The sequence below is a fragment of the Gymnoscopelus microlampas genome, assembly GCF_963454915.1.
Source record: "Gymnoscopelus microlampas genome assembly, chromosome: 11".
In the NCBI taxonomy this organism is placed as follows: domain Eukaryota; kingdom Metazoa; phylum Chordata; class Actinopteri; order Myctophiformes; family Myctophidae; genus Gymnoscopelus; species Gymnoscopelus microlampas.
Window position 1 is genome coordinate 4,340,552 of NC_139948.1, and position 25,184 is coordinate 4,365,735.

General features: G+C 40.9%; 1 protein-coding gene across 1 annotated transcript; it reads right to left on the reverse strand.

Annotated features, from left to right (window-relative positions):
• Window positions 1–4,057: 4,057 nt before the first annotated feature.
• mfsd11 (major facilitator superfamily domain containing 11) lies at window positions 4,058–24,637 on the reverse strand. The gene is made up of 14 exons (XM_084071888.1): window positions 24,485–24,637; window positions 22,688–22,855; window positions 22,168–22,223; window positions 20,862–20,969; window positions 20,653–20,732; window positions 19,881–19,977; window positions 19,714–19,772; window positions 19,179–19,338; window positions 15,267–15,310; window positions 14,743–14,808; window positions 11,372–11,497; window positions 10,497–10,671; window positions 8,042–8,177; window positions 4,058–5,765 (listed from the first exon to the last, which is right to left on the reverse strand). The coding sequence occupies exons 2-14, from the start codon at window positions 22,781–22,783 to the stop codon at window positions 5,604–5,606; spliced, it is 1,365 nt and encodes a 454-aa protein (XP_083928014.1). The 5' UTR covers window positions 22,784–22,855; window positions 24,485–24,637; the 3' UTR covers window positions 4,058–5,603.
• Window positions 24,638–25,184: the final 547 nt, after the last annotated feature.

Sequence of the window (25,184 nt, forward strand, 5' to 3'; positions counted from 1 at the left end):
AAAATCCAGACCTTGTATTGAACAAACACAAAACAATATCAACATTTTGTAACTGAAAATTCTTGTTGTGAAAGCAACAACCTTGTTGTTGTTAAGCAGTCTGGCATGTCTACCAAATGCATGCATTCATTCATACATAATTCAGCACTGTGTTTCAAGATTTCAATTGTACAATATGTGGCCCTTCACTCACTTTATGTGAGTGACAAAACAATGTGCACATTAAGTTAATCATCTGGGGACCCCCAACATAATTAATCATTATAATCTGATGTGGATCAATCTGATGTGTGGATCAACTAACATAGTACTCAAGTTCCTATTTATCAACAGCACAATGAACACTACTTTTAAAGTTAACGTTTTTTTAACGTTAACGTTTTTAAAGAAAAAATACCATGATTTTTCTTAACATTAATGAATGTTTATATATTTTCAATACAATCGCAGTGTTATGCCAATAATTGCCCACTTGCAATATCCTCATGGCCCACCAGTGGGCGGCGGTCCACAGATTGGGAATGACTGATCTAGTGAATATAGTGTTTTAATCACATAATCTGAAAGCATTAGGGGAAAACTACAAAAAAACAAACTACTACATGCAGGAAGAAAAGGGCCCATTATAATAGGCTTTATGCACGGCAGCCTTATTGGAAACGAAACCTTTTCATTTCAAGGACCCCCATAACTCTAAGAGTGTATAAATGGAACCCTTTGGTTCCATTTATACACTCTCAGAGTTACACACCCGTAATGGAACCCCCTTAAGGAACCATGAGGGCCCCAGCTGGACCACACTTTGAGACCCACTGGTGTAGCAGAGTGTTTCCAGTGAGCCAACATGCACAATATCAGCACCCTGACCCTGTTTGCTTTCATTAGTCTCATTGGAAACAGCAGAAGTAAGTAAGGCCCAATTTCTTTCCAATATCGCTGCTGTGCATAGAGCCTATTTGCTGTAGTTGCAGTTCACTGAAGGCCTGTTGTTTAGCTTAGATGTGTTATGGATAATACACTCAAGAAAGCATACAAATAGGTCCTATGTGAAATGCAATATGGTGAATCATACTGACTGCAAATTAGAAACTAGTTACTCAATATGCATTGTGAGCTTGTAGATCTATTGCTGTATATGCATCAGTCCATCAATGGTCTAAACATGTGTTTTCATCATACAATTACATTTTTGCCATGTCATGTCACTAGTCAACGCCAATTTACTATGACTCTCTATGATCTCTTTACATGTCCATTCCAAAGAATACAGTTTAAACTTTCCACCTCTTACAGTTCCACATATATGTGGAACTTCAACGGATTTTATACTGAATTTACTCATGACTTTGGGTGGGTGCTATTATACATTTACCATCCTAACTATTAGGAGCAGTGGGTGATATTACTACATTTACCATCCTAACTATTAGGAGCAGTGGGTGATATTAATACATTTACCATCCTAACTATTAGGAGCAGTGGGTGATATTAATACATTTACCATCCTAACTATTAGGAGCAGTGGGTGATATTAATACATTCACCATCCTAACTATTAGGAGCAGTGGGTGATATTAATACATTCACCATCCTAACTATTAGGAGCAGTGGATGATATTAGCACAGCACCCAGGGAGCAGTTAGGGGTGAAGTGCCTTGCTCAGGGACACTTGGTCACATAGACTGTAAGGACCGGGAGAACTGCTGTAATCTGAAGACTCACCTGTTCAGACCTCCACCTTAGACCTAGCCTTGACAACCATGCAGGCTTATGCAAAGGTTAAAATGTATTTTAGATAACATGTTATTTAGACAGATGATAGGTTCATTTATTTACATGGCATCCTATAGTTTAATTTCAATTTACAATATTTTTTTATATTACATTGTTTAGACTGATGCTATAGGTTCTTGGTTTACTGAGGCACTACACCGTCTCTCTGCATGTGATGTATGTGTTACTGTTTACCATATCTCTTATGGCAAGAACAAGCTTCATGGTGCCACCTGCTGATTCGTTGTGGGGTGACAGGTACCAAACATTCAATCCTCTGAACATTCCCAGAAAATATCATGAAAATCCTATTGAGAGATATTTCGCCAACAGAGTAGACACACACTATGATGCACGGAATAAAAACAAGCAAGCGTATCATTCGTGATTATTTCATTTCAAGTATAAAAATCACCTTTATTGTACACTGGTAATTCCCTTGATATCCTAGAGATACTGTAGATTGCGTGCGACCCAGTCGCAACACAATCTAAAAGGCTATATTGTAAACCATGAACAAACCAAAATGCTCCGTCTTCCGACAATAGATTAGCTACACAGTGTGTGATTCACCAACTGCATAAATAACAGAAAATAAAATACAGCATGGTGAGTCTGTTGTCCTGGCCCGATTTATGCTTTGTCGTGCAATGGTGTCGCATGGTGAAAAACAGCCTATCGGCAGTTTTTCACCATCATCATCCGAAGAAAACAACGTCACGAAGGTCCACTTCATACCAATGTGTTTGCTTTGTGTCTGAATGGTGTCAAATTAGTGTGAAAATCAGCCTAACACCATTCAAAGCTGTACTATGTGTGTTTCCCCTCCAGGCTTCTCTGTGAGGGCTTGGGAGGTAGGGAGAAGATAGCAGGAGATGGACCAGATGATGTTCAGTTCTACACACAATCCAAACAGTGTCAGTTAGTATATTCATTCACCCAAATGTTGCCATCAACCTCTTTTACAGCATGAGGAGGTCACATGGAATGCAAAAAAGCAGGCACCATGGTCCAGCTAGGAGCTAGCAGCTGGATTGGATCTTCTATATAGAGTACAGAAGTCCTGGCGTCACTCGTCCATCCCCTGGTTTGTAAAGTAATTTCTCTATGGAGAATAACATTGGGTCATCTTAGAATCGTCTCATATAAGAATTGTGGTCCAAAAATAAACAAACTGTCTCTGCGATATTGTCAGGGAGGAGGCTCTGTATAGTTTATGATAGTCAGCCACTCATATCTGGCGAAAATGTAACTAATTCGTCGGAAGTAACATTAGTGTTTTCTCACCGTCAGTTGATGGTTCATATCCATAAGAGTCAAACCGCCGGGGTCATTTGTTTATTTTTGGAACACAGTTCTTATTTGACGCGATATTAAACACGTCTATGGGAATTCAGAACGGGAGGGGGGAAAAACGCGACCCAGGTAGGATGTGTAAATTACGTCAGACTTCGGTGCTCTATTGCGACAAAGCATGGAGAGCGTGACAGACGATGACGACAACACACAAAGGCAAACATTTACAGCATAGTCCTTCATCAGTTGGGGTTCACATAGATTTCACAAGATTTCCCTTTAAACTATTCGACGCCATTTGATGCCGTGTCTTGCAATACATTCTTTTTTCTTTTTTTCTAAGCTGAAAACGCAAGGCAAATGCCCATAGTTGAAAACATTTCACCTCTCGGCGACCAGATAAAAAACGGCAGACATGAACGCAAGAACGGTCCCTCGGCACCTCATCACGCTGTTGCTGTTTACAGCAGTGGCTTCTCAACCTGTGGGTCGGGACCCCCAGGGGTGTCCCCACATGATTTTGAGGGGGTCCCCAGATGACAGTGAATTGACAATTTAAGGACTATTTCTTTTTAAGATAAAATCACACCCTGTGTGAAGGTAGCGGCGCCTTTGATACATTTTGTCATCGATATGTATTTATAATTTGTTTATAGCCATGTGTCACGTGAAGCTTGACCAATCACTTTGTTGACGGGTCTGACCAATCAGAACGTTGACGGGTCTGACCAATCAGAATGTTGACGGTGAACACGGACAAAGTCAGGTATAGAGCAGGATCCCGGCTAGCGCCGCTAAAAAAGACCATCCATTACTGCATCAAAAGTAATCAACAAACTATAATATAAAAACTGGTCAAACATTGGCCAAATTGTCAAATAATATAAGATGGAGACAAGAACATCGAAAATAAACGATCTACAAGCTCACAACGCCTCGCAACGCATCGCGCTGCGAGGCGTTGTGAGCTTGTAGATCGGCTATTTTTGGCAAAGAGGTATAGGTGTAGAGGGACAAAAGAACAGTAAACGTAAACAACAAAAAGTTGAATCTAAAACACAATTTTAGGGGGTCCCTGCTTCATCTCTCTCTCAGCTAGGGGGTCCTTGGGCTGAAAACGTTGAAGACCCCCGGTTTTATGTAGTTCGTGCCTCACTAAAGAGCCTCGTTCTGAATAAGAACGTCGGCGCCTTTTCACCGCGTCATTTTTGCTTTGTGTGTGGATGTACTCATGACAGAAACGGCAGCTCAAAAACATATTTTGGGGGCGAATTGAGCGCACGAAAACAATGCCCGCGCAGCGTACGAAGACCTTTACAATACATGTGCTTGTAATTTAAGGAGGAGAAAGGGCAGGACAAAAGGTAGGACTGTCAATGTGTCCCGAATTTACTCCAACTGAAGCAGCGTCCCTACAAAGCTACGCTTCTTGCTCAGACCGGCACATTTTTTGCTGGCAACATCGCATCATAGCCTATAATAAGCAATAAAAGCAGAGTTTTTTTTATTGCACGCGAGTGACCTCGTAACGATACCACCTGAACGTCTACAGTGACAAAAACAAAAGGAGGCACGAGGTTTACATTTACAACAGACGTGGCAATAAAGGTCACTGTCCCCAAACGGCGTCCATATTCATTGAACTCTGAATGCAACGAACAAAACAAAATCTAGTGATTTATGGAGCTATGGAAGGCTGTGGAAAAAATCAAAGAGCAGAGATGTTTCAGGTGTGTGTGTGGAGGGAGAGCCCGGGCGGGTCCAGAGAAGCAGGTCTTCACCCATGGGTGGAACTGTCCTCCTCCACGTGGTCAATGCTATGCACCTCTGGTTCTCAACAGTCAGGTCCGGTGACCACCGGGCAGGGGGTCCAAATGCACCCTTGCGGGTCTGTAACTCTGAGAGCGCAGCAAATGTTTTTTTTTTTGCTGCGCTCTCAGAGTTAAAGGAGTATTTCACCCAAAACATTTCTTATTTTCTATCAATTGCACACCCCATGAAGCCTTTGAATTCATGGATTTGTTTTTTGTTTTTGTCGCATTCCTAAGCCAATAGTTTGATGACCGGGTGTATTTCCAGTAGGAGACACAAAAGAATCTACTTTGCGTCTCCTACCGCATACATTAGCCGGTAGGAGACAGGAATCAAATGATTGGCTTAGGAATGCGACAAAAACTAAAACAAATCCACAAATTCAAAGGCTTCACGGGGTGTGCGATTGATAGAAAATAAGTCATTTTTTGGGGGGGTGAACTACTCCTTTAACTCTCAGAGTTAAATTAACGCTTTTGTTGCGCTTTGTGTTGCGCTCTCAGAGTCAACTCTCAGAGTTAAATTAACGCTGAGGACGTGATAGTGTAGATTGAGGGGGAGTCCCAGAGATCAAATAAAATGGCATCAAATAGGGGTCCGTGTGGCCTTTATAATGCACATCCTTGAAATTAAAAGAAAAGGCTTGAGAATCACTGGCCATCGGCCCACCCCCCACCCCCCCAGTAAGTCCCAGTAAGCCACACGGGCCGGGCCGGGCCGGTCAGATGCTGTCGTAGTCCGAGTCCCGCCGGCCGGCCTCCACCACCCACTCGGCCACGAAGAAAGACAGCGAGCCCGCGAAGCCCACCAGCACCAGGATGAGGAGCTGCCAGTGGAGCAGCAGGTAGTTGCTGTAGCCGAACGCCATCGCCGCCATGATGGACTGTGTGTGGGAGTGGGGGGGGGATACAAACACTGTTTACAATTTAGGCATTTTAGCAGACGCTCTGACTCCAGAGCGAGGTAAACACATACATCATACATGATGGGCAACTGGCTGGCCCGGTGGGGGCCACATGTATGGCCCCCCACCTTCACTTAATGCGGCCCGATGGTTAATATCGGAATACTGATATTATTATTGATTTCAGCTGTTACAATTCAGAACATGCAATCATGACCCGCTTTAATTACTTAAGTCTATATTAGTAGCTTAATGACTAGTATTAAAATTCTATTGTCTTTTTTATGTCCAATGTATGTGTATTTAAAGGCATTGTAGGGAACATTAAGCCTAAATTTAAAAAATATGTATATATATATTTTTTGCATTTTCTCCCCTCTATCAGCCACTATATAATGATGCTGGGGTGTTTTCCTTCATTGAAACACAGTCCTCTGTCTGAAATCCGTATTTTCCCTTCTGTTTATGTTCATGTTGTTTATGTCCGGGTCGTAAATTAACGCACGCATGTGCGTGTCCGTGCGCGTCCGTGCCCGTATCAACTTTTTACTTTCGGTTTTAAAACGCTCTCAAACTTATTTTTTGAGGCACATAATTTACTTTTAAAAAATCGTTTGGATAGAATTTAGTTGTTTAGCTTCATATATGTGGTCAATTTATCATGAAAGAACCTATTTAAAAATATAAATTCAGAGAACCGTAGGGTCGGGCATTTCCGCGAATTGTATCCGCATAAGGCAACCTATTTTGGGCATGACTCATTTAAAAAGTCCCCCCTGCGTCACCCCCTGGTGGTCGGGGAAAAGAACTGCTGGAGGGGCGGTGTTTGACAACAGTTTTTTTCTTTGATTATGTCTGAACTCCCTACAATGCCTTTAAGTTCATTCCACAGTTTATTCCACAGTTTGGGAGCCAGAAGGGAGAGGAGTCTGGGACGTGTGGAGCGTTGTCCAGGGTGTTTTATGGAAGGGAGAAGAATCTAGGACGTGTGGAGCGTTGTCCAGGGTGTTTTAGAGAAGGGAGAAGAGTCTAGGACGTGCGGAGTGTTGTCCAGGGTGTTTTAGAGAAGGGAGAAGAGTCTAGGACGTGCGGAGTGTTGTCCAGGGTGTTTTAGAGAAGGGAGAAGAGTCTAGGACGTGCGGAGCGTTGTCCAGGGTGTTTTAGAGAAGGGAGAAGAGTCTAGGACGTGTGGAGCGTTGTCCAGGGTGTTTTAGAGAAGGGAGAAGAGTCTAGGACGTGTGGAGCGTTGTCCAGGGTGTTTTAGAGAAGGGAGAAGAGTCTAGGACGTGTGGAGCGTTGTCCAGGGTGTTTTAGAGAAGGGAGAAGAGTCTAGGACGTGTGGAGCGTTGTCCATGGTGTTTTAGAGAAGGGAGAAGAGTCTAAGGCGTGTGGAGCGTTGTCCAGGGTGTTTTAGGGAAGGTTCTGACAGCTTCCCAGTGTTAGCTGATCTGACACTAACGTTATGAATGATGACACGAATGTTATGAATGATGAGACCATGATAATGAAAGACTACAACACTGCTTATCACTGTGGAATAGGCACGTACTAGTGGGATTTCTTTAAAAACAGGGGCGCTTACTTTATGTCACACACACACGCATACAGTCGCTCGCGCATACACGCGTGCGGTCACTGAAAGAAATAACCTCTTAAATATGTAGGCCTATTAAGTATTAAGCCACACAAATCAAATGAAATTCTCTTTACTTGCATAATGGGGATACTTATAGTGTTGTCATATGCATTAACCTACCTGTATAAACTTTAGTTCATTCATGAATCCATCAGCCACTGTTACCCAAATGTTCATGGTCATTCCTATTCTTAACACATTGGCTGCCAGCTTTTCTTTTTTTTTTCCTACAGTAGGCTGCCAGACTTTTTCAATGAGAAAAAAAAAGTACTTAGGAGCCGAGATACAGAATTTTTAAGTTTTAAGTTACAAGGAAGTGTCTGGGAGTCTAAATCTTCGGAAAATCATATCTCCTTGGTATTTTTTTTTTTTTTTTTAATTAAAAAAAATAAAAAAAACTTTTATTTTGAAAAAAAAAATGTGTTGAAAGAACGCAGATCTGCGTCCTTGGCAGCGTGCGGGCTTTTGCGCAAATGAACGCAGATCTGCGTCCATGGCAGCCAATGTGTTAACTTGCGCTGTTCCGAGTTCTGAGGCGCCCAGAACTGTTCCGGTTAGCGTCCAGCCCTAAATGTTACCACTAACAATAATAAAGAAAGCTGCCCAGGTGAAAGCGTACCTGAATGAACTTGAAGACGGCGAAGGCCGGAGCGCTCTCCTCGCGCCACACGAAGCCGATGATGCTGAGCAGCTGTGTGTTGAAACAGCTGTCCCCCAGACCCAACAGGAAGCTGCACAGCAACGCCACCGGCACACTGACACGGACACACACACACACACACACACACACACACACACACACACACACACACACACACACACACACACACACACACTTTCTTTTAGAACAAAGTCTCTCTGCCACTCTAACCCAGGGGTCTTCAACAGGGGGTCCGGGACCCCTAGGGGGTCCTCAGAGTTACTACAGGGGGTCTGCCAAATCTTTGTGTGATAGGAACTTCTTTTTTACATGAACAACTTGAACCCTAGAATCCCTGTTCTGAGGGGAACATTCGCGGAAAATAGCAGATCTACAAGCTCACATTTGGGCCATGAGCTTTGGTGTAGAGGGGGGAAAAGAGCAGACCAAGTATAGAGCCAAAGGACAAGTTTACTAAGTATTGACGGTTTAAGTGGTTAAATGTCTGAAAATACATGAAGCTATCTATGAAATCTATGAAGAATTTTAATCTGCAACACAATTGTATACAATATGTAGTGTTGGGGGGTCCCTACTTCATCTCTCTCCCAGCTAAGGGGTCCTTGGCCTGAAAACATTGAAGACCCCTGCTCTAACCCCTTTAGTCCTCTTTCTTTCTTTCTTTCCTTCCTTCCTTCCTATGACTTGTGATGTACAGTATTTCTCTATGAAATGTTGACACGGCAAAAAGAACAACAACTCCTCCTTGTCTTTAACAGGGTGTTTATAAACCGGCTAAATCAGTTCCAAATCTGTAACTCAAAGCCAACCGGTTAAATACATGTTAGTCATCAATTAGGCGTTAACAGTTTTCTTGTTCAAAAACATGGGATCCGTGATCATAAATATGCGTCATGTGCTGCTATGAATAATATCATCTGTTGTGACTGACTGCTAATCAAGGCCGAGCCAATTAGTCACGTTTATTTGTGTATGAAAAGAGATAGGATATCGTTTCTGTCGGGTGGAAAACTGTTAATTTTCAGGATTCAAATTCAAAAATAGCAAAAGTAAGCAGATCTACAAGCTCAATACACGGCGCGGTTTCGACTTTCGAGCTTGTAGATCTACTACTTTTGATACTTTTGTGTGACGTGTAGTATGATCAAGTAGGGCATTAATTTACGACAACACACAAAAAGTTAAAATATGGAGATAGGAGGTTTCTGCCCGACAACAACGATATGCACATCACATCCCCACATGTCCTGATATAACCGGAGCTGGAACAAAGCAAAATAACTCAAAGTAAATAAAGGTAATGTCCACACACACAGTATATAAGCTAGTGTCCCGTGCTTTATTATTCAAAGAAATAACAACCTTTCACCCAGGAACCTAACAAAGCACTTCCTGTTTATTTGAATAAAAAAAAGCATGTGACATGGGGACAGCATTATAGTGTGTGGACACATGGATTAATAAAAAGGGGTTTTGTGGCCTAATGCATTGGTTCTCAAAGTGGGGTCCGGGGACACCGAGTGCCACACTATGAGCTTGTAGATCTGCTATTGGTTTTTTTATAGTGAAAAATTGTGCAAATGTTTGAATATATATATTTTTAAAGCGAACATTCATAACTCAAATCTTTGCTTCTGGGGGTCCCTGGAACAAAAATATTTTGAGATGGGGGTCCATGGTCAAATACATATCATTTTGGTTGTCCTTGACATGAAAAGGTTTGAGAACCACTGGCCTAATGCATATCAAACTGGGAGGGGTCCTTGAAATTGAAACGTTTGAGAATCACTGACGTCACTATGTCAATGGTTCTCAAAGTGGGGTCCACGAGGGGAGTTCGAGCGGGTCCCCAGCACACTTTGTTCATTTTGAACAATCGTGAAAAATGTGGACAAACTTTCTTCGGCGACCAAATCCATTTTGCACAGCAGCCATATTGGGAATGAATTGGGCCCCTTCTTTACTTCCTTCACAGGTGTTATCAATAATACTAATTAAGGCTCCGTTCCATTTAGTGTAGCACAGTGGTTGTCTTATTTTCAAGGACCCCCATAACTCTGAGAGTGTACAAATGGAACCAAATGGACCCTTACGGGTCCATTTGGTTCCATTTGTACACTCTCAGAGTTACACACCCACCATAAGGGGCCATTTGGGAACCAAAATGGTGTGTTTCTAGTGAGCCAACATGCACGATATCAGCACCCTGACCAAAATGGAACAGAGCCTTAATTAGTATCATTGGTAACACCTGTGAAGGAAGTAAGAAGAGGCCTAATTTCTTTCCAATATGGCTGCTGTGCATAGAGCCCATTTGGGCGTCCTGGTCGTGAATATGTTTGAAGAAGCAAACTGCACTATGTACCTAGGCCTGGGGGGGATGTCTGCTTTTCTCTATGTCAGTGGGTCTTACCTGGGGGTGATGTAAGCCTGCAGTGAGGTCCCCTCCTCGGGGGCGATGGGAGCGTCGCTGGCGATGTTGAGGAAGATCAGGTAGAAGGCCACGAAGTGTGTGATGAGCCCCAGCAGCACCACGGGATTCCTCCCAAACCGGTTGCACTTGTTCAGCATCCCGAACACGCCCCCTCCTGGCCACAGCGGAGAAAAGCACCCCCACACAGAAAACGACATCATCAAACGGCAAAGCTCGTCTTGTGACATTCCCTCTCTAAATGACACTCAGGCCGTTTTCCTTGTGTCGCGGTCACATCTCTGCCCTGCCGCTCTGCATGTGACAAGTTATAAACAGTGGGTGGAAAGTCACTTAAGTCCATTTGCTCTGTACTTTAAAGTACATTTCTGAGGTGCTTGTTGCTTTGCTTGAGCGTTTCCACATTTCAATGCTTCTATGCTTCCACTTCACTATCTATCAGAGGCAAATATTGTACTTTTGTACTCCACTAATTATTTGAAAATGTTAGTTAGTAGTTACTTTGTAGATTTAGATTATTATCAAAAAAAGTACATTAACCATTATTTTTTACTTCAGCTATTTGAAAATAGACGATCTACAAGATCACAACGTGTCGTTGTAGATCGGCTGTTTAGAAAAGAAGGTTTGTCCGTTTATTTAAGAATTGAGTACTTTTGCTTTGGTACTGTTGAGTATATGTCTATGCCAATACTCCTGTACTTTTACTCAAGTAAAACATTTAATATGGGCTTTTAAAAAAAATAAACTTGTAAGTATTTCTACATTTGTGGTAGTGCTACTTTTAATTAAGTAAAACAAATAAATCATAATAATGATAATAAGCACTTCTTCCACCACTGGTTATAAGGACTCACCCAAGATCTCCCCTAAGCCAATGAAAATGCCAGAGACGCCGATCAGGCTCTTGGCGTCCTGGCCGAACTGCGTCATGGCTCCGATGCACGTCCCGTACACCCCGCTGAAAAACGTCAGCTCCAGACCTGCTCAGTGGAGAGAGAGAGAGCAAAGGTCCCAAATCCACACACTTATCACACGGAAAAATAAATAAAGCTAAAACTAAAATCTCATGACTGAAACATTGTTGTCAGGCAAAGTCCTAAGCTGTGATTTGCAGTGGTGTAAAGTAACTTAAGTACATTTACTCAAGTACTGTACTTACAATTCTGAGGTACTTTTACTTTACTGGAGTATTTCCAATTGTCTATATACTTTTATTTCTACTCCACTACATCTCGGAGGCAAATATTGTACTTTTACTCCACTACAATTATTTGAAAGCTTTAGTTACTAGCTACTTTGCAGATATCAATTATTTCATTATAAGACATACATTAACCACTTCAGCCCTATTTTATACCTAGGCTATTTGAAAATAGCCGATCTACAAGCTCACAACGTGTCGCATCGCGACGCGCTGTGAGCTTGTAGATCTGCCATTTTCAAACATTTTAGTACTTTTACATTTGGTACTTTAAGTGCATCTTTATACCAATACTTTTGTACTTTTCAGTCAATTTTGAATTCCGGACTTTTACTTGTAACAGAGTACTCCTACATTGCAGTATTGATACTTTTACTTGAGTCAAACATTTCAGTACTTTTCACACCACTGGTGATTTTGTGAAACAGCGTGAAAGGAGTCCCTCCACACTACTGCCGTGTTTCATAAACAATTAACACATTATCTTGTTTAGGTATTATCATTCTAAAGCTATGTTCCTGCTGTTCTACATGCAGCCAACCAGTTGAAGAAATCGCGGATTGTGACTTTAACCTTTATGCTTTCATGAAATATCCGAGAGCATAAGGGTTTATGGAAGATGCTTCCGAACATGTATTCTATTGCTAGTTTGACCCCTTCAAATAGTCTTTAACCTTCAAATAACTTATAACCTAAAAGAGCTGATCTACAAGCTCACGACACTTCACGAGCTGGTAGCTCAAAACACAGGTCCATTTGGTTACATTTTGTGTTAAATTAACACTGTACATTTGACAGCGTATAGTGTGCTATAGCAGCAAAACTTTTCATGTCAAGGACCCCCAACATTATATGTATTTGGCCACGGACCCCATCTCAAAATATTTTGTTCCAGGGACCCCCAGAGGCAAAGATTTGAGTTACAAATGTTAGCTTTTCAAAAAGAAAATAGCCTATTCAAAGATTTGCGAATAGATTTCTGAATAGCCAAAGTATACAATACTGGTTGAAATGATTATGACGCTGTATTAACTTATTTAGCGGGGGACCCCCTGGTACCCCGCCAAGGAAGGACCCCTGGGGCTCCCCTGACCCCACTTTGAGAACCAACGTGCTATAGGGCCTGGCAAAAAGGGGGGCGTCAACATGTGTCACTTGGTAGCGGGGGCCATGTTTTGTTTTGTCAGAGACTACATAATACTGACGCTATTAATTCTACAGATTGACTGCTTTTTCAGCTTTCCAGCCTGGAGGCAACATCACGGAGGACGAGTTAACAAAGAGACGACGGGTGGCTGGCTCGCATCTCAGCATATATCTTTCTAACCAATAAACGTTCTTGAATCTTGAAACATTGTCATTCATATGTAGCATACCATCGGTTATCATAGGAAATGATAGAACATGACTCCAGCTCTGAGTCAGTTCTTAATGATTAAAAACAAAGTATGTAGATGTTGAGCAGGTATCAGAAAGAGCTACATCTACAGGCTGAATTACACTTTTGTGTGCTAACAAGATGTGACAAAAATACAATATATATTTATTGCACCATTAGGGCTGTCACGATTACACATTGAAGTTGACGATTAATTGTCACTCGAAAAAATTGCGATTAACTAATGCCTTCGTAAACAAAGGTTGCACGGGCATATATGACAAATGACACATATTTAATTACTTTACACTTAAAAATAAACATTAATAGTGGAAATAGCCGATCTATAAGCTCAAAACGTGCTGCGATGCGACGCGTTTTGAGCTTATAGATCGGCTATTTCCACTATTTTTGACATTTTTTTGAATATATATGACATTTTTTAACATGGAATTGATCATGACGATTATCCAAAAAGAATTGCGATTATATGTAATAATTGCGATTAGACGATTATGTAATAATTGTGACAGGCCTATGCACCATAACCACTTAAATAAGCACAGCTCTATGTTATAATTGTGCATTTATAATGTCTACGTTACGTTACAATTCTCCAAAAATAGCCGATCTACATTACAATCACTCCTTCACAGTGACCCTGGTTCTTGACAAACAGGTTTCGTGCAAAGACTACAACTGCATACAGATGCAAAACGCTAACGTTTTTTCGATTGGAGCTGGACAATCAGTGTGATGACCCCTCCAGAAAAGGCTTCTCTAAAAACACAATTTACATGTGAAGCCAGACAGGGTAACGAATGCCCCGTTTTCGGTCATTTGTTATTCGAACACGTGAGTCGGGTAAGGCAGGCTGTTTGTCAATGTTGAGCAGCTAACAGCCTGAGCTACAATGTGGAGATTAGCAATTCTCTCAACAAAAGAAAACACCCAAATCTACAAGCTCTCGCTATGGAAGCTATTAACCCTTTAAGACCGGGAACGCATCCGTGTGTCATTTTCAAGATTTCTTTGGCTATTCAAAAATAGCAGATATGCAAGCTCATGAACTTGTAGATCTGCTATTTTTGAAAAATCATGAACATTTGTGCAATATTGGGAAAAAATATTTAAACTGACATTTTGTAACTCAAATCTTTGCTTCTGGGGGTCCCGGGAACTAAATATTTTACAAATGTTTGCACTAAAAAATAGCAGATCTACAAGCTCATACCGCGGCACTCAGTGCCGCGGTATGAGCTTGTTATATCTGCTATTTTTGAATAGCCCAAAGAAATCTTAAAATGACACAAACGATGCTTTCCCGGTCTTAAAGGGTTAAATGTGTGTATTAAATGGCTCGTTCCTTCAATTAGGTATTGCATCAGGTGTACTTGTGTAAGTGGTGGTAGCAGATCAAAATCATCTTCTGTCTAGTGTTCATACTGGTCGAGTCTGTCAATGTACCCGATTTTGCTGAGGTAATAAGGCTCTTTTCGGCAAATAACTAGTTAATGTTAATGTTAGTTAATCCACCGTCACTCTGTAGTCTAAAGAGCATCATTGTGTAGTCTCTGACCCAAAACATGGCTGCCGCTACAACCCCCCCCCCCCTCACTATACATGCTGTGTTCACATGGACCAACCTGTGTACGCTATAGAGGTGCTGAGCAGCAGCATCTCCTTGGTGACCAACAGTTTACAGGCTTTGACTGTGACGAGATAGAGAGAGAGAGAGAGAGAGAGAGAGAGTGAGTGAGGGAGGTAGTGAGAGAGAGAGAGCACGAGAAGTAGAGAGAGAGAGAGAGAGAGAGAGAGAGAGAGAGAGAGAGAGAGAGAGAGAGAGAGAGAGAGAGAAGAAAGATATATTAAAAAACGGAAAAAGGTTTCAATTAAGCATTAATGTCATTGGCGGAAACCTAGCTTGTAGTATCTCCATATTTCAACTATTTCTTTTATCGTAAATTAATGCCCTACTTCATCATACAAGAGTGTCGCACAAAAGTCGTGAATATAGCATATCGACAAGCTCACACTTAAAATGATCTATTATTATTATCATCATCATTCATTATTGTTATAATCATTTAAATCGATTAGTTTGCTGTTGCACACCTAAAAACAAGTGAAAGAGGTTTCAATGAAGCAGCCAGATATGGGTTGAACTCACCAAAAGCATCCGTAGCCTTGGCACACATGCCTGTGCTGGGTGTTCTGCAAAGATGAGGAGGAAATGTTTATGAAAAAAATAAAATAAACAGTCAGACAGAACGGGTAACACTGTGAGAAAGTCTTAGCAGAAAATGGGTTTTCCACATTCAGATATCTCTTTAGATAAATCACAGAAAGTGTCTTTCTGCCATTCATTTCTATGGCAGACGTTTGGTTTGGTTAACCCATTAAGACCTGAGGCCCCCATTCTACAATGTCTTCTAAATCCTAAATTCTGTAAGTCTGTTGTTGCTATATCAGTGGTGCTCACACTTTTTCATGTCCCCCCAAAATTATATGTATTTGGCCGTGGAACCCCCAGAAGCACAGGACCACAATGGAAACCAGCCCTTTTTTGTGTTATCCTTTTAGCACCATTGTATAATCATACCACTGTATACTATTTGCAATCTGTTAATTAAGTATTCAATCAATCAATCCTCCTTGACTTTGTCTGACAGCCCGATCATTTATGACATGACGCTGAATCGTTACCACAACCATGAGGTCCATGTCTATCGTTATTTCAGCTAGGCTTTATCTTATTTAGCTAGGCTAATAACGCAGATGACCCGACGTTCCAGCACATCAACGGTTGATACAATTGAACATTGTGGGTCAATAAATCATCAATAAATGTGCTTAGTAAAAAGCGCTCTGGACATTATATCCAAAGGACTCCTCTGCTCAAAAAACCTGTGAAATAGGCAGTTAAACATGCCTGTGTTTTTGACCTCTGCCCCTTGCTCTTTTCCTGGAACTATTTCATTTAGCAACATCCAAGCCTACTAAACAATGCTTAAGTTCAAGCTAACGCTAATGTTGTCTAGAAACAGTCTCTATTTCACCCGTACAGTCCAACAAAAACACTATGAAACACTGATAAATAGGCCATTTAGGTAAACAATATTGATGCATTGTTGTTAACGTATTGGGGTGCTTCCATGCAGTATAAGGCGGTCCGTCATGATGCTAGTGATATTTTCTGACAGAAGCAGCAAATAAATAAACAACGTGCGGGACATTCATGGTGGGCGTGGCCAGACGGTGACGTCACAAAGTTCACTGTCAAGTCCATGGTTATATTACACTCTTTGTTTGGAGTTCAATTAACTAAGCACTTTAATGTGTTAGTTGACAATTATAAGTTGTTCTAATGAAGATTTTTGATTGTAAATATACATTTCTGATGGGGAAAATTAAGTTTACTATAGAAGTACTCCATGAAAAATTGCCGTTTTTATAAAATAGAGCTTGAGAGAGAAGCTACTTCAGTAGTGCGGAGTTATAAAGATTTTAAATAACATTCAGAGAGACGGTAGCCTACTTAATAGGGTGTAAAATACCAAGACTGTTCTTTAAATCCCCAGACACATCGCCGTGAAACTAACACATTTGCATTGGAAAAAAATCACTTAGTTCATTTTCGACTACTCCTCTCTGTTTATGTGTAGCAGCTACACAGAAGGAGATTATGCAAGTGATCTCTATGCAAAGCGGGTGCAGTTGTCTTCTATTGTTCTGTAGCCTACACGCCAATCAGCAGTTGATGGGTTTCACCTGGTGTTGTTGTGGCGTTAAATGTGAAAGAGCCTTTCACGCAGTCAGGGACAGAGCAGACAGCAGAGAGACAGTGCTCAGATAGACGAGAGCGGCCAATACACAAAGTGTGTAGGTACTAGGTAGCATACAATGAGGTATAGCCAGACTGAATCGTGGGGGGATACTTAATCACCAGAAACCCCCTGTCGGCACCCATGCCAACTGGCATTGTTTTCACCTTATGGTATCACCTCAGCTCACCTGGAACCTAGCTTGCATTTGCATTGGCAGCTTCCTTGTTCATGACTGTCAAAGTGTCTGTTTTTATGGTGTCCTAAATGTAATTGCTGTCATGGACTCATGGAATAAAGCAAAAATAAAATCTTGTGACTGAAACATTTTCCTAATCTGTCAAACAGCATGAAAGTACCGTAGTCATCCCGCACTAGTGCTCCGTACTAGTACTTAAAATAACTGTAATGACTGAAAAACTACAAAATCACAAAAAAACACATCCCAGCACAACATGCTGAGCTTGTAGATCGGCTATTTTCAGTGACAAATGACTGTAGTTTCGACTGAGAACTTTAAACTTTAATAATGTGGACTGATAAAATGGCATTACAACAGGACTTTGAGGTTCTGCTGCCTGAAAACTCAGCAGTGCTTATCAAAGCACTATGTCACGGCAAACTTGGCCAATCAAATCCAGATGTCACCTTTGCAACATTTGTCGCGCAGAGTAACATCCCCTCTGGAGGTCACATTTGTGACCCAATTGGGACCGAATTCGACCCATCAAATCGCAGGGATGTCACGTTTGTGACGGCCACAACAAATCCATCTGTGACGCAGAAACCTTGTCCATATTTTGACCTTTTATGTTTTGTCGTAATTTAATGCCCTACTTCGTCATACTGTGTCACACAAAAATAGCAAGAATAGCCGATTTTTTTAACTTTTTTAGGTGAAAGTGGTCAAGTCCGTCTGTGGGTTTCATAAATATTGAACCAATGAAAAGTATGAACAACAGCTTGTGACTAAATAATAACTTCATTGGATCCATTGGAACACAGGTCCTTTTTTCCATTTTGAGAAAAGAAACAGTTTTGAACATACAAGGTTTCTACCCGACAGTGACGAGGATTGTATTGTATTGTACCTTAACAGAGGTACCAGAGATACCAGGTGCTACTTTCACCCAAATAGGTAGGTGGGTAGAGTGGAGTGGAGCAGTTACCGTGCAGAGTAAACAAAGTGCCAAATGATCCTCAAGCCAATCTATGCTGTGGTTGAACTGTAGCTCTGACACTGCAGTTTCACATGGGAAGTGAGACAGCTAAAAAGAAAGGTGCTGGTTGCAGATAAAAGGGACATTTTAAATTAAAACTACAGTCCCGTGCTCTTTCCCACTAAGAAGACATTTTTTTTTGTCTCTTTTCGAATACAAAGAACAAAAAGAACCGTGCCGTTCCGTGACACCTGTTTTTTTTCCTCCCAAGGTTTCTAGATTTGGGCCCTGCTCTGGAGGTGGTACTAACCCACCAGAACTTTTTGGGAACCCACAACTCCAAACCTATACTTCTACAGGCACGTTGTGAGCTTGTAAATCAGGACGTTTTTTTTTTTTCATGCCGTACCTACACCTTCAGGAGTGGTTTCTGGTTAGAATCGAAACGTGTTTCATAATATAATAATTTATATCTGAAAAGTAACTAGTGACTAAAGTTTTCAAATAATTGTAGTGGAGTAAAAGTACAATATTTGTCTCTGAGATGTAGTGGAGTAGAAGTAAAAGAATTGGAAATTGGACATACTCAAGTAAAGTACAACTACCTCCAAATTTGACTTAAGTACAGTACTTAAGTAAATGTACTTAGTTACTTTCCACCACTGGTTCTGGGTTAACCCTTCATCAGTGGTTCTGTCTGGGGACCCCCACATTAATATGTATTTGTCCGCAAACCCCCATCTGAACATATTTTGTGCCAGGTACCTCCATATAAGATTTGTGTTCTTAAAATGATGCAAAAATATTGTATATTATTATATTTTTCAAGATTTATTTTGAAAATAGCAGATCTACAAGCTATTTTCAAATAGGGTGAAAGTTGTTAGTGATTTTGATGCAATTCAACTTAATTTTACCGGGGACCCCCTCAAGGACCCCTGGGTGGGAGGTCCACGGACCCACGTTGTCCAAAAGACGAGCCATTAGATGAGACAGAGGTTTCCCTCTCCCTGTTAAATAACAGGGGGTCTCCCTCTCCCTGTTAAATAACAGGGGGTCTCTCTCTCTCCCTGTTCAATAACAGGGTTCTATACTCACTGCGCTGTGGAGGAACTCTCCGACGAGTCGACCAGGAGGCCGGGGTCTGACGTCTCCGGGGACGTGGTGTCAGGGTCCGGCTTCCGGATGAGGAAAAATAGGAAGCAGCCGACCAGGCTGATGATCGTGAGCGAGATGAACACTGTCTGGCGTGCTTTGTCTGACGCACACGCACGCGCGCACACACACACACACACACACACACACACACACACACACACACACACACACACACACACACACACACACACATTTTGAGTCAGAAACTCAAAATGGCATTTCCTAAGGGAACACAGCTATAGAGGGAATTGTCTGCAACATCTATGAATAGCAATGACAAAGTACTCATGATCAAGCCTTCTGTTGTTAATTATTGTTCAATCAATGACAATAAATAATACAATTAAAAATCCATCCATCCATCCATATGCAAAAAGATACATTTCAATTGCCTGGTGTACAGTACACTGACAATAAATGAATCTTCTCCATCCATCCATGTAAAAACTATGATTAAAAGAAAACGTCTAAATACCTGTTATGTGAGTTTGATGGTGCCATGCGAAATATATATAGAGGTTTCCAAAGAATAAGCTGCAGAGAGACATATGGACATATTCAACAGAAGAAGAGTATTAAAAAAAGTTATGTGCACAAAACACTAGCTGGCAGATTCAATAACGGCAAGTAAACGAGGGTCACCTGAACTGCAGCAAGGCCCAAAATATGCCACTGTTCCTGCCGATGGTCGTATCGCTGGAGTTGACGGCCAGCACGTATCCCTGAGCCGTCCACAACACTAGATGAATAGATCACAACACATCATATAGATCAGAGGACATTTAAACACTTGAACCCTATATTCTTCATTCAGTGCTTGCACGATCTTCAAGCTGACAGCGCATTGTGAGATTGTGAATCGGTTATAATTGCTGAACGTTTGTCTATTTTTGCTGAATGTTTTCCTATGTATGACATGCCCGTGTGGTTAAAGCAGGACATATTGTCTCATGGCAAAAAGAACAGACCTACACGATCTGTTCCTTTTGCCGGTATGGAGTTATAAGTGTTCCATCTGGGCTGCCTGTTTGAGCTGGGTCCAAACAATATTTTCCCTAGAAGTCTGTGTTATGAATATGGCTTTTGTTATTGTTCTTGTTTATGTTGTTTCTTTTCCTGGTATATTGTGCATAGTACATCATTTCCCCTTTCTTTACTGTATGTGTGTGTCTTACTGTTATTTATTTTTTTATGTGTGTGTGTTTTGAAACTGCAGGGTATATAGTAGTGTACTCCACATTGCTGTAATTGTACTGTAATATGCTGCCTGGAAAATGCCACTTCTGAAGCAAGTGGAAGGTTGGTATTCAATCTCCTTCACATTTTACTTGCAATTTGTTCTACCGTTTGACTTGAGACTTGATATGTGAGACAAACAAACAAACAAACAGATATTTAAACACTTTCATTTTACCTGCTGCTGCTACCCCAACGAGTACAGAGGCTGTATAAAAGGTCCATGTATATGGATGTATGAACATGGCAATGTAGCCACTGCAGGAGGGGGGGGGGGGACAACAACATTCAGATTAGGAGAGACTGGACAAACTGGAACAGTTAGCATATTTAGCTGAAAGACAAGCGGGGTGTGTGTGTGTGTGTGTGTGTGTGTGTGTGTTTTACCTGTATAAAAGTCCACTAAAGAACATGGACAGCTGTGGTCCTATGACCGCGACCACTGACGGAGCGATCATATTGGATGCAGAGAAAACGCCATAGATGATGGACATGCTACAAGTACGGAAGGACAGCACGGTTAGGCTTGATGCTGATAGAATGTACAACATCAGTTTTGTTAACTATTGAAACCCTTATTGACCCTAGAGTCCCACAGGGGTCTATATACTAGGGTCCCTCCTGGTTTCCCTCTACACTACATATCTTTGGCGAAAATACAAAATAGCCAATCTTGTAGATCGGCTATTTTTTGACAGAATGCTGACCTCAGAATAGGAATGCTAGGGTTCAAGTGCTGACTTAAACGTTGCCTGACAAAAATAACTACTAGGCCATTTTAACTATTTTCTTATAATCTGCCAGTGATGGAAAAAGTACTGAAGTATTTTTACTTAAGTAAAAGTATCAATACTGCAATGTAGAAATACTCCGTTATAAGTGAAAGTCCGGAATTAAACATTTACTTGAATGAAGTACAAAAGTGTTGGTATCAAAATGCACTTAAAGTACCAAAAGTAGAAAGTACTCCTTATGCAGAATGTCCCATTTCACAAGATTTCAAATTGTTTGAAAATAGCAGATCTACAAGCTCACAATGCGACACATTGTGAGCTGGTAGATCGACTATTTTCAAATGGCCGAAATGTAAGTAAATAGTAACTAAAGTTTTCAAATAATTGAAGTGGAGTAAAAGTATAATATTTGCCTCTGAGATGTATGGAGTAGAATTATTGAAAATTGGAAATACTCCAGTAAAGTAAAAATACCTCAACATTTACTTAGTTACTTTACAAAACTGTACTCTGTCAATTGCTCCATGGCAAAAAAACAAACAAACTATGAACTTGAAACAAGCTATTAAAAACAATCAGGGAGCCTTCAAATTGCTTATATACTCAATTCGTATCATTTTTGCTAAAAATCTCTTTGGGGGCGCCGAAAATTACTCTACGCAGCAAAACCCCTACGAGTTTAATTTATGCGTTACCTTATTTCACTGGAATGCAGGGAGCTGAGAGTAAACGTTGTTACCTAAACTGATTAGCTATGATTCATTTATCCTTCTAATGTCATTTGCCGCTACATTCGATTACGCTTCCTCAGATGTGCGACCAGGTGAGGAATCAATCCGTACAACTAATATATGTCACCAGATCAGAACTGATCGCATAAGCAAGGCCATCTGCTAAATGCATACAATACAAGTTTATATAATCATGTAAAACGCTCAACATCTTAAGTCATAAATCACCTCGTGTATCCACTGCCGTGAAACTCTGAGCTGTTGTAGCTCTTCAACACCGTTTGCTGGGAAGACAAAGAAAATGGACAGTTAGTTATGCCCGGTTTACACGTCGTCATACGACTGTGTCGCGTGCCGCAAATAGCCGACCTTGCAGGTTGACACCGTCGTAAAACAAAGTAGAAATTAAGCATTACAGACAGTATAGAGTTTGAATGATGAGGTTCTATGTAATCAATATGATCAGGACTAGAGGAAGAGGTTCTAATCAACATGATAAGGATTGATTGAGGAGGTTGTGTGTAAACATTACAATATGATCAGGATTAAATGAAAATACTGTATGTATATGAGGTTCCATGTAATCAACGTAATCAGGATTACATGATGAGGTTGCGTGTGATCAATAATGATACGGCTTAATTGACGACGTCCTGATCAATATGATCAGGCCTAAACATCAAGAGGTTCTATGCAATCAATATGATCGTGATTAAATGTGTGTAATCAGTGAGATCCAGTGGGTTACCTCTATGTTGCCACATGTTTGAAAAGCAGTGAACATGAACATAAAGCCAAATCCCAGGATGATGATGTTCAACAGCGATTTCCCCTCCGGAGACATGATGACGTGTGTGTGTAGTGTGACAACAAGTCAAAGTGTCTTCAAAACGGATTTAATCAGCGTCAACTCCTCCTAAAGGAACAGAAAAAGAGACACATTAATATGTAGTATAACCAAATCCAGTTCAGTTTATTGTCAAATCACAAGATCACGCTAAGGGTCTTCAACGTTTTCAGGCCAAGGACCCCTTGGCTGAGAGAGAGATGAAGCAGGGACCACCACTACATATTGTATAAAATTGTGTTGTAAATTTAATTTTCATAGTTTTCTTGGACAGCTTCATAGACTTTTACAGCACTATCATCAGTGTTCGATTAATGTGTATTTTCAGACATTTAACCACTTGAATCGTCAATACTTAGTCTTTTTTCCCTCTACACCAAACCTCTTTTTTAAAAATAGCTGATCTGCAGGCGCACAACGCCTTTGGCTAATGTTCCACTCAGAATAGGGATGCTGGGGTTCAAGTGGTTCATGTAAAAAACATGATCCTATCAGACAAAGATTTGGCGCCCCCCCCCCCCCCCCCGTAGGGGTCCCGGACCCCCTGCTGAAGACCCCTGCGCTAAGGTATAAATGATTAGGTGTCGTGAGCTTCTTTAGTGCAAGCTTCACACACATATTGCAAGCCCAAGACACCTTTATTTGTATAGCATGCTTAAAAACAACAGGAGTCGCTTTCCAGTCAGGAGAAAGCAACATCAATGACACATTACAGCATTGGTTCTCAAAGTGGGGTCCGGGGACCCCCAGGGGTCCTTGAGGGAGTTCCAGGGGGTCCCCAGCTAAATGATAGATTAGGCACCAAATGGACCCTTATGGGTCTGTAACTCTGAGAGTGTACACATGAAACCAAACCCTTACAAGAGTGCAACTTGAGTAAACGTACAAAAGTGTTGGCATCAAAATGTACTTAAAGTACCAAAAGTAGAAGTACTAAATGTTTGAAAATAGCAGATCTACAAGCTCAGAACACGTGGCATCGCGACACATTGTGAGCTTGTAGATCGGCTATTTCAAATAGCCTATGAATAAAATAGGGCTAAAGTGGTTATCGTACGTTTCATAATATCATCATTTATATCTGCAAAGTAACTAGTAACTAAAGTTTTCAAATAATTGTAGTGGAGTAAAAGTACAATATTTGCCTCTGAGATGTAGTGGAGTAGAAGTGAAAGTATTGGAGATTGGAAATACTCAAGTAAAGTACAAATACCTTAAAATTGTACTTAAGTACAGTACTTGAGTAAATGTACTTAAGTTACTTTACACCACTGCCAAAATCAGAGAACAAATTAGTGGAAGCAAACACATAGAAGATCAATTATCAATCATCAAAAGCAGTTGCATATTAAATAAAGTACAATACCAAAGTAGTATGAGCCAATCAAAAATACATTTTTATGTCAAAGCAAATCTCATGTCAAAGTGTGTGACAGAGAGTTCCTCATTCCCTTAAATCTCAAATAAAAAGACAAATACAGCAGCAGATCAAATATCCATACAAAAAAATGTATGGAATGTGTATCCATAGCATGGCAAGTAGCTAAACTAAGAAGACTAAAACAATTGCATCCACAAGTCGATCAGCAATGCCTTATATAGATGTACACTATGGTTTGACATGTTTGATCACAAGGAGAGTCATTCATTGCAGTGTTACTGTTTTGCTTGCGTTTAATATCATTAAATCAAACTCACCTATTGTCTTAAATGTAGCAGATCAACCCCTGTTGTTGGTGATCATGGCACTTTATTTGAATATGGTATAATAAATATGTTATAATAATAAGAAACAACACTTTTTCCGTTGAGAGTAGGACAACAAATGAAGTATAGTCGTGTTATGTCCAGCTCCAGTCATAATGAGACAGTAAAAAAAAAAATAGGAGGAAAAAAAAGTCATGTGAATAAACAAGTCAGCTGACTCCGGGTTAGTGGAGCCGCCTACGTCACTCGAACCGAAAAAAAATAGCAGATCTACAAGCTAACAGCGCGTCGCTTCCGCGACGCGCTGTGAGCTTGCAGAGCTGCTATTTATTCGGCGCGCGCCACACCGTCGTACGACGAAGTCTCTGGCCACGCCCACCGGAACGGCACCCATCTTCTTCTTCCGCCTTCTTCGTTTTCGCAGATTTATAGATCATACGGATGAGTTTTAATCTGTGCGTTTAGGCCCATCCCCATTCGATGTAGATCGAAGAAGAAAAAAAAAAGAAGCGAAACGGGTGACGACACCAAACATCCGGTAGAAGGAGGTTTTACTTTAATAAAAGTGACAATACCACAAAATACTACCAGTAAAAGGCCTTTATTTCATTTTATTTTTATTCAAGTAAAAGTATAATAGCATTTGGCATTGATATAATACTTACAGAACCAACGGGTATTTTATTTAGTT